The following is a 17,412-nucleotide window of genomic DNA, read 5'->3' as shown; positions in this document are numbered from 1 at the left end:
AATCCTTGCAAAGAAGTCTCAGAAACAAGGCTAAAGTACCAAGTCTCACTAAAATACTGGCAACCATATAAACAATTACCTTTATTTACATAGTGCTTTAAAGGTTTACAATGTGCCAAAACTGAGAGGTAGGTAATACAAACATCATTATCCCAATTTTTTAGCCCTGAGAGTTTAATTTATTTGTCTCAGTTTTCATGGCTAGTAAACATCTGAACTGGTGTCAATCAATGAACACTTATTAAGTGCCTACAATATGCCAGACATTATGCTAAAAACTTGATCTGCACCCAGGCCTTTTGCCTTGAAGTGCTTATTTCTATCTACTATACCACCTCTGGTTCCATGTAGAAGACCATCCTAATAGAAAGTTTTATTGCTTTAAAACAAAATTATTTAGAGAAATATCAGTAATAATCCATTTAGATGGTGTCCAAGATAAACCCTCTAAATTCTGCCTTACAGAAAAGGGTCAGCATTATTTTGAAAATTATTGTGATTGTCAAATCGAGGGAATAAGTAATCTTTTATGCAGGTTTTGGAAGAAGAGAGAACCCCATGCAAGTACCAGACTAACTGTCTATTTCTTTGTTTTGCTTTCTACCTCTAGCTATCCCTGCTCCCTTTAAAAACAATACTTCCATGATTCAGATAGCCAATGTACAGCCTTGCACACAAGGCATTATTTCCTTTCTTTCTCAATGAAAGGCTCAGCTTAGAGATGATGCAATCCCACTGCCCTTATCATTATTTTAACTAGCAGAGCTATAAATGTTAACAGTTGTGAAATTATCCATGCCCTTTTAAAAAATCCAGCTGCAATCTCAGACTTTAAATTTTTCAGTAGCCATGAATTAATTCAACAATTGTAGAATTTCCACTTGCTTTTACAGACACTTCAAATATACTGACCTTCAATTTGATCAAGTATTCCCCCCTCTTCTTATGGTATGAAACAGGATGAATTGAAATGTCAATAGAAAAATTCATCCTGCAAACATTAACTACATTATACCTCTACCTGTACTCAGCTGTTTCCCCATTTTAAAAGCCCCAAGCTACATTGAGAGACTAGTCTTACCTTTCTTGATACTTATTCTTTCTTCTTTGTTTTGGATTTTTTTATTAGGCTTTTCAAAACATTTACCAAGCTACATCTAAGTAGTGACCATATGGTTCCCACGAGGTGAATGAATACACCTTCCTAAAGGCCAGATTGCCTGCACTCACAAATGGGTAGTGTTTGAAGGGGCAGGCGGGTGGGTATTATTCAGCATACTGGAGGGTTACATTTGTGTCTGCTAAAGACCTTGCCTTAGGTCTGGAAATGATTATGGCTATCAGGAAAAGGGTTGGGGGGAAGGGGAGTGTCTAGAAACCTCAACTTACCCCTTGTTCAGATTCCAACAGCTCTGTTTTGACTCTGACTGCCGGCATCCCATCAAGCATTAACATTCTGTTCTCAAAGGTGCTGATTTTCTGAAAAGAGAGAAAGGAAAAGAAAGGAAATAAACTATAAAAGACGAAAGAATATTTCGGACATCTGCCTTCCATGCTTTACGTCTAGTACTGCTGAATGACTTTTTTTAAAAGCAATGAGGTATAATTAAATGAGAATATCAACATAACCAATTATCCCTCCCTAATCTGAAATTTCATTTGAAATGATGACCAGGAAGTTGAATTAATCAGTCTCATTTTCTGACCTCTGGGTTGGAGGTCAGGCTGTAATAAACCAGACTAAGGAAGCCCTCCCTCAATTTATGTAGGGCTGGAACAATTCATCTCACTCCTTGCAAGAGTGGTGAAGGGAGGGGTTGGGCAGATTTCTCCATTCCACAGCTTTGGAAAGTGCATGAAAGGGAAAACTGGGTGGTCTAAATTACAACTAAATGATAATCAATTATCTGAAATGCATAACCTATTTTAAAATGGGTAAGTAGAGTACAAAATAAATAATTTTGATAATGATAACAAATTCTATTCCTATTCTAAGTTCCTTCAAAAAAATATTTTGCTCCTTGACATTTTAAAGCTCCTACCAATGTATCCCATGATACATGATTCAGAAGACGAAGTTAGTAAGAATAAACTGTTAAGCAGTGTGAAGGCACACTTCTAGAATAAAAATCATATACTTTCTGAATAAGTTTATATTTTGTTTTCACTTCACAAAAATCTCCTAAGAACAAATGTCTTGGATGGCTGCATATATATATATATATTTTTTTTTCCCCTGGCCCATATATGCAAAATACACTTCCATACTGGTGATTCTTGTAAGAGAACACTCATATAAAACCAAAACCCCCAATTAAAACCATAAATACATTGATGTGAAAGATAGTACACTTTGATCCACATCCATCTTACTCCAACAGTTCTTTCTCTGGAGGTGGATAGTATTCCCCATCATAAAACTTTCAGGATTGTCCCAAATTATTGCATTGATGGTGGTAGCCACATTTTCACAGTTAATCATCATTCAATAGTGTGGTTACTATGTACAATGTTCTCCCAGTTCTGCTAATTTCATGTAACGGGATTTTTTTCTTAAAGAATTAAATGAACCAAATTTGTTATCTTACTTAAAATCTCTACATTTTCTTAAGGCAGTTAGATATTGAGGGGTCATATGGTATCATGTTTCCTTCTTAAAAGAATTACTAAAATCTGGCACACAAGTTCCACATTTTCAGTGTAGCCTTGTATAACTTAATATGCTGGGAAAATGGCCACACTAAAGATTTAAAGTATGCTCTCATAATTCGTTTTTTCCTCACGAGATAAGGATATTTTAAAGAAAATATATGCAGATATAGTTGAGGTGGTCTGTGCAATCTATCAAGATAGCATTTTCTTTGTATCTAAGACATTTATGTAGTGTTTGATACTGTAGGGATTTTTTTGTATATACAGCTTCTACAGCTAGATTACATGCCCTTCAAGGTCAAGGACTAGGTCTTATTTACCTTTGTATTTTCCCCAAAGCCTAGTACAATCCTTTGATTATTATAAAAGTGTGGTTTTTTTTAATTATAGAATTTCAGAGCTGGCAGAGACTCATTTAATCTAATCTGTACTTGAATAGGAAACTCCTCAGCAAGATCTATAGCTAGTAGGAATCCATCCTTTCCCTAGAAAAACTCCAATAAAGGAGAACCCATTCATTTGTGAGGATACCTATTGCATATCTGGATACCTCTGATAGTTGCTAGGCTTTTTTCCCCCCTTCTTATCAAAATAAAATTTTATCAAGCTTGTACTATACCTCTTCCTCCTGACATCTGAGGGGAAGAAAAAAATCCTTTTTAATGTCAACTTATCAAGCTTCTCTTAGGTCTCTTCTCCAACCTATACGCCTTCTCCTTCAATCCATTCCTCTCCTCCCTCTTCTCTCCTTCCAGATCCTTATATCATATCTAATCATCATTTTAGCTCTCCTCTGGGTCTCCATTACCAATATCCTCGGTATATTGTATCACCTAGAATTGTACAGAGTATTCCAAATGTGATCTGCCTAGGAAAGAGTGCCAGGGAGATATCAAACTCCCCCTTTTGGATATTATGCTTCTTGTAAATGAAACAGTAGTTTTTCCAGCCATCATTGCGTTGCCAAAGACATTTGTTCATTTATCCCTTCACTCTTAGTCAGAGAATGCCTTCCCTTCCCTGATCTCTATCTTTTTGAAAACCTAACTATCAAGGCTCAAATCAAATGCCACATTCTCCATGAAGCCTTTCTTCAAGACATTAGACATTTCTCCCTCCTCTGAACATTTGTATCATATTGCCCTTTCTTTAGACATATGACATTTCACATTATATTAGAATTAATTTGGTACAGGTCTTAACCTGTCTATTAGAGTGGTCGTATCTTGAGGTCATGGACCAGTGTAATTTATCTTTTATCTCCTTCAGTTGCTAAAGGCAGAGCTGAGAAACTTTAAACATCTAGCAAATATTTATTGAGTTAAAAGGATTAATTGAACTTTTATATTTCTTGTCATATAAAGTCACTGGTTACATAATCTAATAATTTTGTTTTGTCATGTTTAATCATCAACTAATTATAATTAATAATTAATTCATTACAATGTATATTTAATTATGAGAATATGACAAAATTTTGTTAAGCCAAGCTGTTATTTGTAACTTTTCTTTGTAAAAATAACTGTATTTTTCAAGAAACTTTGAGAAATGACATTTGCAAGGACCTCTTCATTAATGGCCACTTTGGAAAAATTAACTTTCTTTGCTACTTTGACAATGTCACACTGTGCAGTTAAAAAGCAGAGGGTGTTTATTCACTACCTCCTCCATTTTGTTGCCACTTAGACACAAACAAAAACTCCTTATGTCTGACCCTCCCTACCTCCTCCCTCCCACCCCAGAAATGTACCTGAGATATATAAACTAGAGTAATAAAAAAGGAGACAGATTTTAAACCTTCACACTTGGCTTTTCCAGTTGATCCAAATTTCTGCACCTGATGTTTAGCCTAGAGCAAGAGAAATTATAGCCATACTGGCCAGCTAAGTTAATGTGTTCCAAACTTGAAATTTCTCTTTCCCACCAGGCCAGCTTCTTGTTTACATATCAAGAATGGATCTCATGTCCTAGGGCCTCAATGGCTTCTGTGGTTTGGATGCTGGAGGTGGGTGGAGCTGCAACCTCAGCCAGCTTGGCATCCCACCATCTAGGCTCAGGAAAGCCTTTATCCAGCCAGCTAGGAAGTCCCTTGCCTTCGTGATTAATAAGAAGAGCAGTTAGGTTATACAGCAAAATCAGGAATCTACCATAATAAAGCATCCCGTTGGCTGTTTAGTTTGTAGACAAAGAAGGATGAGCTGATATTGCTTCATATCCCCGAGGAGGTCTTACCCAGATGAAAAAAAGGGAAGAAGCTTACTTCTCTATGAGGAAGGCACAGGCAGAAGGGGGGAAGAAAAAAGACAAAGAACGATTCTGGAAAGGCAGGTTTAATGAACTGTTAGAATCTGATTAGAGGCTAATGTCCCTTTTAGTGCTTTGTACCAATTTACAGCTGATATACTTTAACCATTTTCCCACTGGCTGTGATAAACTCATTAGTTTAAAAAATGCAAGCTAACCAGAGTCTTTGAAGTTAAAAACTGATAAATCATGAAAACCTGACTGGTTCATGTACCATTTAGCACATTTAAATCTAACTATATTTTCATGGTGAGATTTTTCTTTTTTTCTTTTGTTGCTTAAATTTGCATATCCTAAAGGCATGTTGTACCTTTCCAGCTCAAATACATAAGTGAACAAAGTAAAACAATTTATGGCATTATTTTAAAGGTGCCAAGCCATTCTTGATACTCCTCACAAAAGCAGAGTTTCCCAGGATCTCCCTGCCATACTTCCACTAATAACAATGGGCACCATTGGAGGTCTAGACCTTGACAGCTGAACTGTTTCCTGAAGTGCTGTTCCTTTTCGTGTATATTTTAAAAGAGTTGAGCTGTCTTTGGATTGAACATTTGTGGAGGGAGGAAAAAATTTCATCTTCAATTTCATCTTTTTAACCCTGTTTTGCATCAGCTTAAGCACTGAGCTGAGCGGCATGATGGAAACCATTCACAGAAGCATATATAATTACAGAGATTTGAAGAGGTGGTCATTAGAATACAACATTGACAGACATATCCTGGCAAGCCAAGATCAGCTATACACAGTCCCAGAAAATGTGAATTTAAATACATAGTGTAGTCCAATAAATTGGGAGTGTTGTCAAACCCATCTTGTCATGCACTTAATCAAAACATGTTTGGAGTTGGATCAATAATCCAATTGATTCTCAAGAAATAAATAGAAATTACACAGGGCCATCAATTTGAGTCTCTCAGTACTGATTCTCTGGTACTTACTTAGATTGTAAAAATCTTTATGAAATACCCCAGTCAGAAGACATTCTGGCATTTGGATTCTGTCTCTGTCTCTATCTCTCTCTCTGTGTGAGTGGGTGCGTGTGTTACTCATTTATAAGCAGTGATGTTGATCAGCAAGAGCTCATTTTTCCCAGCAAAACTGAATCCAACAGGACATGATCTGAGCAGCTAAGTGATGACTAATTCCATGTTCACAACTGGGGTGTGGCATCTCCAGATACTACCATTTGCCAAAGAAGCATTTTTCACAGACTGTGCAACATATCAGTGCTCTCTACAATATCTCTATGACATAGAAGAAGCCAATTATATATATATATATATATATATATATATATATATATATACATGTTCAGCAAAATGTACCAAGAATATACATAGCAACTAAAAAGAAAAATCCCTCTTCAGTGGGAATAATGGAATCATCTCATACAAACACAGTTACATTTATATGAGGCCCTCAGGAGTCACTTGGTTCAACATCCTATCTACCCACCTCCAATAAAAGTATCTCCTCTATTGAATATATCTAGTGGTAAAGAGGGTCTGAAGTCCCTCAGCTAATTTGCATGGAGTTGTTTTTAAGCCTTAAGAAAGTAGAACTCACTAAATGAAAATTAAATAATTCTGTGTAGATAAGCAGATGAATAAATAAGGACTATTGATTTCATCAGTGGGATTTAGCATGTTTTTTAAATGTCATAAGTGAGAAGTGAGTCTCTGAATACCAGATGAACCACTGAAATCAGCCCATTCCAACAGAAAAATGGTCTGAAAGGCTCTTTCTTATAAGTACTCAAGTCTTCTCCATATATCTCATTCACATGATGGTCCTTTAGCTATTTCAAGATGACTGTCATTGCCTTTTCTCCCAGTCTTCAGATTTGGCTACACTTGGTAATATTAATGTCAGTTACTATTCCTTGAGGGTGTTGTCCTTTCATATAGAGCAGTTTGGGGCTAAAGAGGTAGAAAAAAGTTTGTTTTGTTTTTGGCCATCAATCAGTCAGTTAACAAGTATTTATTAAGTGTACACTATGTTCTAGGCACTGTTATAAGAGCTAAAAACACAAATCAAAGGGAGACATTTTAAATAATAATAATAATAATAATAAATCCACTGATAAAGGATGTAATGTATTGCTTCTTTCAGGGATGAAAAGTTTTATGCCCATTAGGCATAGGAAAAAAAACTGGTATAATGAAGATTGCTAAGATACGTGTGTAAAGAAACATAATTTTCAGATGGCTATAAGTGAGCTTGGTTGCAAAAAGGAGAAGAAAAAGAATGATGGCATAAATGTAAGGGCTCAAGTTACCCTGTAAGGGCTATAAGGTGATGTCTCTTTTGAATGTGAACAGATTGATGTTTTAAAAGGAGCAGATAAAGAATGGTTATTTGTTTAAAAAAAAAACTCCTAGAATGTAAGTGTAAAGAAACAGTTGTCAGAGATACAGACTGTTAAATTAGACCTCTTTGAAGTCTGAAATGGTTGAGACTACAGGGAATTGTGGTCCCTCAGCTCATTTCCATGTAACTATTTTTAAGGCTTAAGAAGGTAAAACACACAAAATAAAAAAATCAAATGATTGTTTGTAGACTGGCAGATGATTAAATAAGAACTATTGATTTTATAGGTGAGATTTTAATCTCCTAAATGCAAAATAAGTCTCTGAATACCAGATGGCTCTGATGTGAATGACTGGATAAAGAAAATACCAAATGAAGACTAAAGATTGAAGAAACAGGAGGGCCTGGAAAGGTCAGTTCTGTTAGAGCCGAGTAAAAAGTGGTAACCAGCGCAATCAGTTGACAGAAGCCTTTGGTTATGAAACTATGGATTGTTTAGAAAGAGATTTTATATCAGTGGACAAGAGTTTCACCATCACCTGTTGTCTTTTAGTGACATCTAGAAATTAACAGAAGTGAAGCCTCAGAGAAGGAAGGTTTATCTACTTTGACCAGAGACTCAATTTCAAAAGTTTTGTTTTTAGCTATGTTTTGTTTGCTAGCTAGCTGTGGGCAGCCAGGTGGCACAGTGAATAAAGTGCCAGGCCTACATTCAGAAAGATGAGTTCTAATCGAGACTTATACACTTACTAGTTTTGTGACTCTAAGCAGTCACTTTACTTTGCCTCACTTTCCTCATCTATAAAATGAGCTAAAGAAGGGAACAGTGAACCACTCCAATGTCTTTGCCAAGAAAACTCCAGATGGGGTCATGAAGAGTCAGAACACAATTGAACAAACAATTACAAATTTTTGTTTTAAGTTGATGAATTGAATCAGTACCTTGATGAGTGTGAGTGAATAGCTGATTAGTCTTGTCTGAATTGCCCAGAAAAAAAAAAACTAACCTGATGAGTTTTGGAGTTCTTTAGCTTGAAGATAACTACTATGCCAATTAAAACTGATTCTCAGGGCCATTTTAATAGTGACTAAGTTGAAGGAGCTTGTACATTGAGATGTCCTAGAATAGAAGAAGAATTGCCCAGTTGATGAATGATATGGTTCAAAAGAAAAGTAGGAAGAAGAAAAACAATTCCTTAAGTTCAAAATGTTTCTCAATAGATCAATGACACCAAAGCCTAAAATGCAGAGCTTTAAACTTCCCCAAGTACATGAGAGTTCCTGAATCATGTTTCCCTTACTGGTTAGCTCTAAGTTTTTGCCCACTCTCCACCATAGACTCAGATTAGATTGGTAGGGAAATGTGACTCAAATTTATGTGTATGTAGTTATTATTCTTACATTTTCTTTAATACACTAATACCTTTGGTATCATTATTATTTTTTGCCTTATTACTAAGTTAAATAGTTATGTTTAAAATCTAATTCGTCAGCAATATGAGTGGTTGGGTGGAATCACAAAGGTAGGGGCATCAAAACTATACTATTGTGATGAGTAAGGGGAGTAATATTCCTTCCAAAACAGGGTTACCCCTATGACCCAGAAAGATGGATAACCAGTTAGTTCATCTTCTCTTAAAATCTACATCAGTGAGGGTAGGTTGGGATGAGTGAGCCAGACAAATGACTCAGAGGTGTGCATATATCTTGTGTGATTCAGTGCATATGGCCACTTCATGTGCCTGCTTTCATGGAGTTCACAATCTAATGGGGAACCCAACATGAAAATAATTATGTATAAACAATGTTTGTACAGAAGAAATTGGAGATACTCAATTTACAGCCTGTTTTCCTCAAGTAGTAAGTGGAGAAGGGTCAGATTCCCTGAAGTCACGACCTTAGTCAATACTAAATGCCATTATTTGGTGGTAAGTAAAGGAGAATTTACCAGCCAGGCATAGAGGTCTTAAATAGGGATTCTGGACACACAGCAAGAGCTATTACAATTAAGAAACTGCTAACTTTCTAGCCATTACTCTGTATTAATGTTTTCTTCGGAACATTTTATAATAATTTAAATAAGCCTTTAGTTTCTGAGATGGTTGACTTCTTAAATGGCCAAGTTCTCACTATATTTTCTAGCTTGATGAGATTGTACACCTCTCTTCTGGAATATCTTGTAATTAATTTAACAAGTCATTCTCAAAATGAAATCCATGGTTATTTTATCTGCTCTATAAGCAGATAATGACTGTCATTACAGAGACTGCATAGTACATTGGAGAGAACATTAAGTTAGGATGCCTGAGTTAGAATTCTGGCTTTGCCACTTACAACAATAAGTGACCTTGGGAAACTAATTTCCTTGATTTTTTGACTGTTTCCTTTTTACCGAATGATGTGGTTGGTTGAACTACATAATCTATAAAGTCCTTCTCAATTCTACATTTTTGGATCTATCTTACTGGGATGATACACTAACTTCAGAGTCAAGGGAATCCAATTTTACAAAAGTTATTTTACAAATGGGAAAAGGAGTATAGCATAATAGATAGTGATTAATTTGGAGCCATGAAGACAAGACATGAGGGTTCAAGTTATACCTTTGACATATACTAGCTGTGTAACATGGTCAAGTCACATAGCCTCTAAGTCAAATAGGAAAGTTTCTAAAACTTCAACTCCCAGAAAAAAATGCTGTCCTGTTTTGATCATGAAATCACAGTTCTGAAATTCTCTCCAACACATTTATGTATACGTGGGTATATATGTTTGCATAGGTGGCTGCTACATGTTGTAGTAGATAGAGCACTGGGCCTGGAGTCCAGAAAAACTGAGTTTGAATCTAACATGAGACTAGTATTAGCTGTGTGACCTTGGGCAACTCATTCTACCTATCTTCTTCAATTTACTCATTTTTAAAATAGAAATTATAATCTCATTTACATCTCAGATTGTGAGGATCAAATGAGTTAATATTTATAAAGTCCCTTATAAACCTGAAAACCTGAAGGTGTTAAATAAATGCTCATTATAAGAGAGAATAAGATGGCAGAGTAAGTATACTGTAGGACCTGGAGTCAGGAAAACGTAAATTAAATTCTTGCCTCAATCATGAATTAGCTGTGTGACCCTGAGCAAGTTTAACCCCTCTTAGCCTCGGTTTCTTCATCTGTAAAAGGCAATAATAATAGCATATTCCACACAAGGTTGTTGTGAGGATCAAATGAGTTAATGTACATGAAGTGCTTTGTAAACCTTCAAATGTTCTGATTTTTATGTACACCTTTTTTCCAAAGCAAAATTGCTTACCTAAAGTCAATTAGAAATTTTAAATATATAGGGAGCCATCTATCTGTCTATCTATCTATTGATCGATCTATCACTCTATCTATGCATACACACATACATTTATGTAGGGTGAGAGTATAAATGCATACACATATTTTTAAAACTTAACTAATATGGGTTTCCCTTCATATTTACCTTAAAGTTGCTTAGACAAAATACAGATACACATTTTCCCCTTACTTTTCTTCTTCTAAAACAGAAGGGCCCACTCAAGTAGCTCTACTATAGAGAATACTCTGCAGAATTAGACCCAAATTCTTAAAGGATTTATGCTAGTCTGGAAAGGTCTGGAGAATGGACCCTGCAATGAACTGTATCTTTATTGTCCAATAGCCTAATAAAGTCAGAGAAGATTATCATGAGAGAGCTGGCCAGCTGCTGGTGTCCATTACCTTGTTAGGCAAAGTAACTCATCGACACCATCCAGACCATGTGGAGAGGGTTGAGTTTTGCATTAGTGATGGAGTAATCACTCTCATAAAGTCACTAATGCCTAGAGCATCCAAGAAAATTTATAGCTTCATATTGGTATCCATTTCTTGTTGATGACTGCAAAGCAACTGAGTAATGAACTTTTTTTAAAATGACATACAAAGATTCAAAATTATCTTTCATTTAATGACCAAGTTGTTCCCAAAGTATAGCTGAGAAAATCTTTCTCTCTCCCTTCTTAAAAGAGGGGATCAAGGATTTCATTTACAAAAGATATCGTCAGCAGGCAGCTAGGTGGCTCAGTGGATTAAGAAATAGGCCCAGAAATAGAAGGTGCTGGGTTCAAATCTGGCCTCAGACACTTCCTAGCTATGTGACCCTGGGCAAGTCACTTAACTCCCATTGTCTAACCCTTACCACTCTTCTGCCTTAGAACCAATACCCAGTATTGATTCTAAGACAGAAGGTAAGGGTTTTTAAAAAATGACATTGGCATTTGGTGACTTGTTTTTCTCTTTTTTTTTAAATCTTTGTTATGAGGTATGACTTGTTGGGTATGAAAGTAGGGGGAATATTATCTTAATAGATAATAATAGCTAGAAATTATATAGTCATTTAAGTTTTACAAACTGCTTCACACATTTTTCACAAATATTATAATGTTTTATCCTCACAATAATCTTGAGAGATAGGTTTTTTTTATTATCCTCATTTTATATTTATGTTCATATTTAATTAGGAAACTGAAGCCAACATAGGTTAAAGTGAATTGAGTAAGGTCATGCTGCTAATAAGTGTCTAAGACCGAATGTGAATCCAGGTCCAGCATGCTATCCATTGTGATATTCAGAAATGATGATGATATAAACACAAAAGGCATTCATTTAAAAAATGCTTTCCCATCCTATCATTTGAATTTTCTTCTTGTTGCAGTGGGAAAAGCAATCATTGACTAGGAGAAATAAGTACTAGAAAAGAGACCTGTAAAACTATTCTTTAAGCCCCCTTTAGTGTTAAAATGTTCCATGTAATATATTCTAAACCACTTTCCAAAAGTCTCCAACATAGCAGCTTCAAACAGAGATTCTTCTGTCAAAATGTGTGAGATTTATAATGCCAACCTTATGTGCTTTACTAGTAAAACCTTATATTTACATTACAGCAATTTACATGTTCTTGCAATTTACACTTCTACTCCAGGACTCATTAATTTCTTACACTGCTACTCAAAAGCTTCACCCAATTTGGAGAAGGGGCCAGATTCTCAGAATTTTTTCAGATACAAGTTCTGTGTTGGTTTTTGACTCTCAGGGTCACTTGCAGTATTATGATGGTGACCTTGGATGTTCCAGGCAACAGCAAAGAGGAGTGAAAGCTAGGTTATCTTAACAAACTGGAAAGCAAACTGAATGCAGCCTACCCTAGACATTTTTTTTTGGTCACAGGAACTCCTAAAGCTGTAAAATCTAGTATAAGGAAGGAGAGGGAGAGAGGACCATCTATATTTCCCACAAAGTATCCACAAGACAATTAGAAGTCCTTTTTCAAATTGTAAATGAATGCACATAACACAAAGTTAGTTAATCCAAATGATAGAAGGTGGTATTCAGCAGTATCATTAGCCAAAGGCCCTAATAAATCTAAGGTAATAAAGGATACCACCTTTCAACCTCTCCTTTTGTTTGTTGGTTAGTTGGATGCCCTCGTGCATCTCTATCTTGTCAGAGGACTCTCAGTTATTAAAAACAATCCTAATAATGCGTCAAATATCAACTTTGATACTATTTGCAATAGCAATTTGTTTTTTCTTCACATTTGTTTCAAGGACTGCATGGAAAATTCTTGAGACACCACAAGTATCCCAATGTCATGGGCTGGCCATGCAGAACTTATTAACATTTTCCTTATACCAATTTCACACAATTCTTCTTAATACCTTTAGAAGATTTGTAGGCTGAATTCCAAACCAGGACTGAAGACAGGCTAAGATACCCTTCATTGTGAAAAAGTTCTGGTGCTAGTCTGAGAAAAAACAACAGGTACTTCTTACTTGTTTTCTCTGTTCTAAGTATTGTGCTAGACTCAGAGGATACAATGGAACTATGGGAAAATCCCCTTTCAGTTATTGTTTAGAATAAATATGTTTTAGTGTTTTTGTTTTCTTGGGAAGCAGGGAGCAGGGGTTGGGGAGAGAGAAGTTGAGTGCAAAAGAATATTTTATGCATTTTATGCAAACTATAATGCATTAAAACATCTGAAATATTTTAAAATGTAAGAAACAAAGTTCATAAACCAAGCATTTGTATAAGTTATAATAAAAATAATTTTAAAAGGTCTAATTTATGCAAAATTTAGGAAACCAGAAAGCAAATGTGCTAAGACATTGGAGGGAATGGAAGACTTTTGGAGGAAAGGAAGAAAAGGATAAGGACAGGCAAGGAACTAAGGAAAACAGAAATTGAAAATAGAAAAAATAAAATTATAAGCAAAAATTACTTAATTCATACCTATGGTTTTAAGATATATCTATTTTTACCCTAAGACATTGCAAATTTACCATTCAGCAATCAAAACCAGACAAAACTTCATTTCAAGAAACCATAATCATAGAGCCTAGAAGTAATTTTCAAGTACCTTCTGTAACTTCAACTCCATTAGAAGCCAGATTACCAAATTATCATTGTTGATATGAAAGTTGAAAGATGAAGAAACAATTTATTTTCTTTCTGGATCTTTGTTATATGGTACAGCCTGTTGCCATTAACCTCTCCAATTCCCTTTGAATGGAATTCATTTTTAATTCCTAGAAAGCTATAGTAGTTTATGATTCAAGGCATACAATACTATTGGTAAATACAGATTTTAAATTTATGGGAGTTTGTTTCAGGAAAATGTTGTTAGGCATTAGGGGAACTTTTAATTTTCCCAAAGGCAATCTAAGGTATCATTCTTCCTGTTTATGTTTGGATTCAATTCATTGTCCATTTAACATGTTTGCCTAGCATAGATAGATCCATAAACATTTAAGCCCCTACTAGGTGCCAGGCATTGTGCTAAGCTCTGAGGATACAAAGAATGTCAAAAGGACAGTCTCATGCTCTAAAGGAATTCACAATCTAATGATAAAAACATCATGCGACCAATTCTATACAAATAAGCTTTATAAAAGATAAATCAGAAATAATGAACAGACAGAAGACACTAGAATTATGGAGATGGGGGAATGTCTTGTAGAAAGTGAGATTTTAGTTAAGACTTAATTTGAAGGAAGCCAGGGAATGCAGGAGGCAGAGATAAGGAAGAAGAGCATTCTAGGTATGGGGACAATCAGTGAAAATGCCCAGAGTAGAGGTGGTGTTTCTTGTTTGAGAAGCAACAAGGAGGGAAAGGTCACATATTGTACATGTGGAAAGGAGGGAAAGGTGTGAGAGACTGAAAAGGAAGCAGCAGAGGTGACATTATAAAGGGCTTTGAATGCTAAACAGAGGGTTTTATATTTAAACTTGGAGGTTATAGAGAGACACTAGAGTTTAATGATTGGAGGATGACAAAGAGCTATGCTTTAGGAAGATCACTTCAACAACAGATAGAAGATGGACTGGAATAGAGAGAGACTTGTGACAGGCAAAACAACTGGCAGGTTACTTCAGTATTCCGGATGTGAAATTATGAAGGCATTATCAGGATGGTGCCACTATTGGCAGAAAGGAGGATATGAAAGAGCTGTTACAAAAGTAAAATTGACAGTCTTTATAATGGATTGGGTGTGACCAGAGAGTGGAGTGAGAGTAAGGATTTGAGAGTGGGTTCTAAGCCTGGGTGAGTTGGGATGACAGTAGTATTCTCAACAGTAATAGGAAAGTAAGAGAGGAGGATTTGAGAGGAAAGATAATGAGTTCACTTTTGAACATGTTGAAACTAGATAAAAGCTACCTAGTTCAAGATTCCAATAGGTACTCAGAGATGTAAGGCTAGAATTCATCAGAGAGCTTAAGGATAGGTAAGCAGATTTAAGAATCACCAGCATAAAGATAACCAAATCCATGTGAATAGATGAGATCATCAAATGAAATAATATAAAGAGAAAAGGGTCCAGGACAGAGCTTTATAAAGACATTTATTGTTAGTGAATGAAATCACAAGAAAAGAGGCTTTTCTTGAAACAGTCAAATAAATAATAGAACCAGAAGCAAAAAAAGTCACAGAACCAAGTTTACCTTCCCTTCATAAATAAGAGGCTGATCAACTCCCATAAAACTATTATGTTCAAAATCAAACAATTATCTTTCACTAAAAGTCTTGCCTTTCTGGTTACTTCCATATATTTTGACAGTGGCATTACCATTCACCAAATAATTTGTGCTTCAAAAATTGGAATCACCAATGACTCAGCCATATCGCTTCTTTTTTAAAATTCTAAAATATTTAATTTGGTTAATTACATGTAATACTAATTTTCAACATGTTTTCCAATATTATAAGATCCAAACCATCTCCCACCTCTCCCCTACTCAGAGATGGTAAGCAATCTGATCTGGGCCATACATTTATTATCATGCAAAACACATTTCCATATGGATCATTGCTTTTAGATCACCCTCTTACAAAACCAAAACCTCCAAATAAAATCATAAATACACTGCTATGAAAGATAATGTGCTTTGATCCTCACCCATCCAACTCCAATAGTTCTTTCTCTGGAGGTGGATAGCATTCCCTATTGTATGTCCTTCAGAATTGCCCCAAATTATCACATTGCTGAGAGTAGCCAAGAGAGAAGAGTCATCATACATATCGCTGTTACTTTGTACAATGTTCTCCTGGTTCTGCTTATTTCACGCAGCATCAGTTCCTGTAGATCTTTACAGTATTCTCTGAAATCATCTTGCTTATCATTTCTTATAACACAATAGTATGCTGTTATCAACATATACCACATTCTATTCAGGCATTCCCCAACTGATACATATCCTCTCAATTTCCAATTCTTTGCCACAGCAAAAGGAGGTCCTATAAATATTTTTGTACAAATAGATAATTTTCTCCTTTCGAATGATCTCTTTGGAAGATAGACCCATTAGGGGTAAGTCCCTTTGGATATAATGTTAAAAATGCCCTCCATAATGAAAATGGTTGGATCAGTTCACAACTCCACCAAAATGCATTAGTGTCCCAATTTTGGCACATCCTCTCCAACACATTTCACTTTTCTTGGCCAATGTGATAGATTTAAGAGAGTACATTAGTATTGTTTTAATTTGCATTCCTCTAATCAAGAGTGGTTTGGGGGGAAATAGAATGATTTAGAATATTTTTTCATATGATTACTGATAGCTTTAAATTTTTTAATTTTTTTTACCTGAAAATTGCTTGTTCATTTCCTTTGACCATTTGTTATCTGGGGAATTTATGCCATATCAATTCTAAATTCTACACTATCTCTCCTACATCCTTTCTATACCATTCTTATGTCATTACCCTATTTCAGGCTTTTATTATCTTCTGGGTGGGTCACTGCAGTAACTTCCTAACTGGTCTTTTCTATATCCAGCATTTACATCTTCAGTGTACCCTTCAAAAGACTGTCTGTCATATTAATCTTTCAGGTCTGATTACGTCGTTTCTCTGTTTGGAACAATTCCATGGTTTATTATTGCCTACCTTATAAATTCCAAGTACTTTAGGCCTGGCATTAAAGACTTTGATTAATCTTACTCTAACATCCTTCTCTAGAGTTTCCTTCTCTATTATTATTTTAACATATACTATTCACTTTTCCTAAAATGCCTTATCTGCCCCATCTTTGCCTGTTTCAATGTGAAACAATCTGCAAAAAACAACTAAGAATACTTCTTCCAGATAGCTTTCTTTGATGTTCTCATTTGAAGAGATCCTTACCTACTTAGTCCTAACACTTTATTTGTATTTCTTTTATACCTTTATCATCCTCTTCTTTGTACTGTTTGTGTTTTGTTTGCTTCCCTTGCTATACTGCTTGTGGATTCCTTAGGGATCAGGATAATACATTATTTTTTTAATTTTATTTCTCTTAAGCACTGAGTTCAGTACTTTATACATCGTGGGTATTAAACACATTCTTGATAGTCATAATTTGTATATGTAAATATATTATAGTATTTTCAAAAATGCATTCTACTTTTTTGACATCAACTAGGAAAAAAAGGTCCATAACTATGATTGTGAACTACCTGTTTTCATCAATTTTGATTTGAGCACATTGTAGCAAGCAAGGAGGATCAAATGACTCTGATCCCTAGCTATCAACACTAAATATGACATCAAATGCCTAACACAGAAATATGATGACAATAAAAACTGAAATTGCTGGAAAAAAGGTGCTGA

General features: G+C 35.3%; 1 protein-coding gene across 2 annotated transcripts in view; it reads right to left on the bottom strand.

Annotated features, from left to right (window-relative positions):
• Positions 1-17,412, bottom strand: part of KLF12 (Kruppel like factor 12) — a 554,999-nt gene that overhangs the window by 298,890 nt on the left and 238,697 nt on the right. Inside the window, exon 2 of one of the 2 annotated variants that reach the window (XM_044670595.1) lies at positions 1,390-1,479. In XM_044670595.1, the coding sequence (XP_044526530.1) occupies positions 1,390-1,479 (90 nt within the window). Of the gene's footprint in view, positions 1-1,388; positions 1,480-17,412 lie in introns of those variants that run through there. The other variant, XR_006505831.1, reaches the window with a different exon arrangement.

This window comes from Gracilinanus agilis, chromosome 3 (assembly GCF_016433145.1).
Source record: "Gracilinanus agilis isolate LMUSP501 chromosome 3, AgileGrace, whole genome shotgun sequence".
NCBI lineage: Eukaryota > Metazoa > Chordata > Mammalia > Didelphimorphia > Didelphidae > Gracilinanus > Gracilinanus agilis.
The sequence above is the reverse complement of the archived record's forward strand: the minus strand, read 5'-3'. Positions and strand labels throughout refer to the sequence as shown.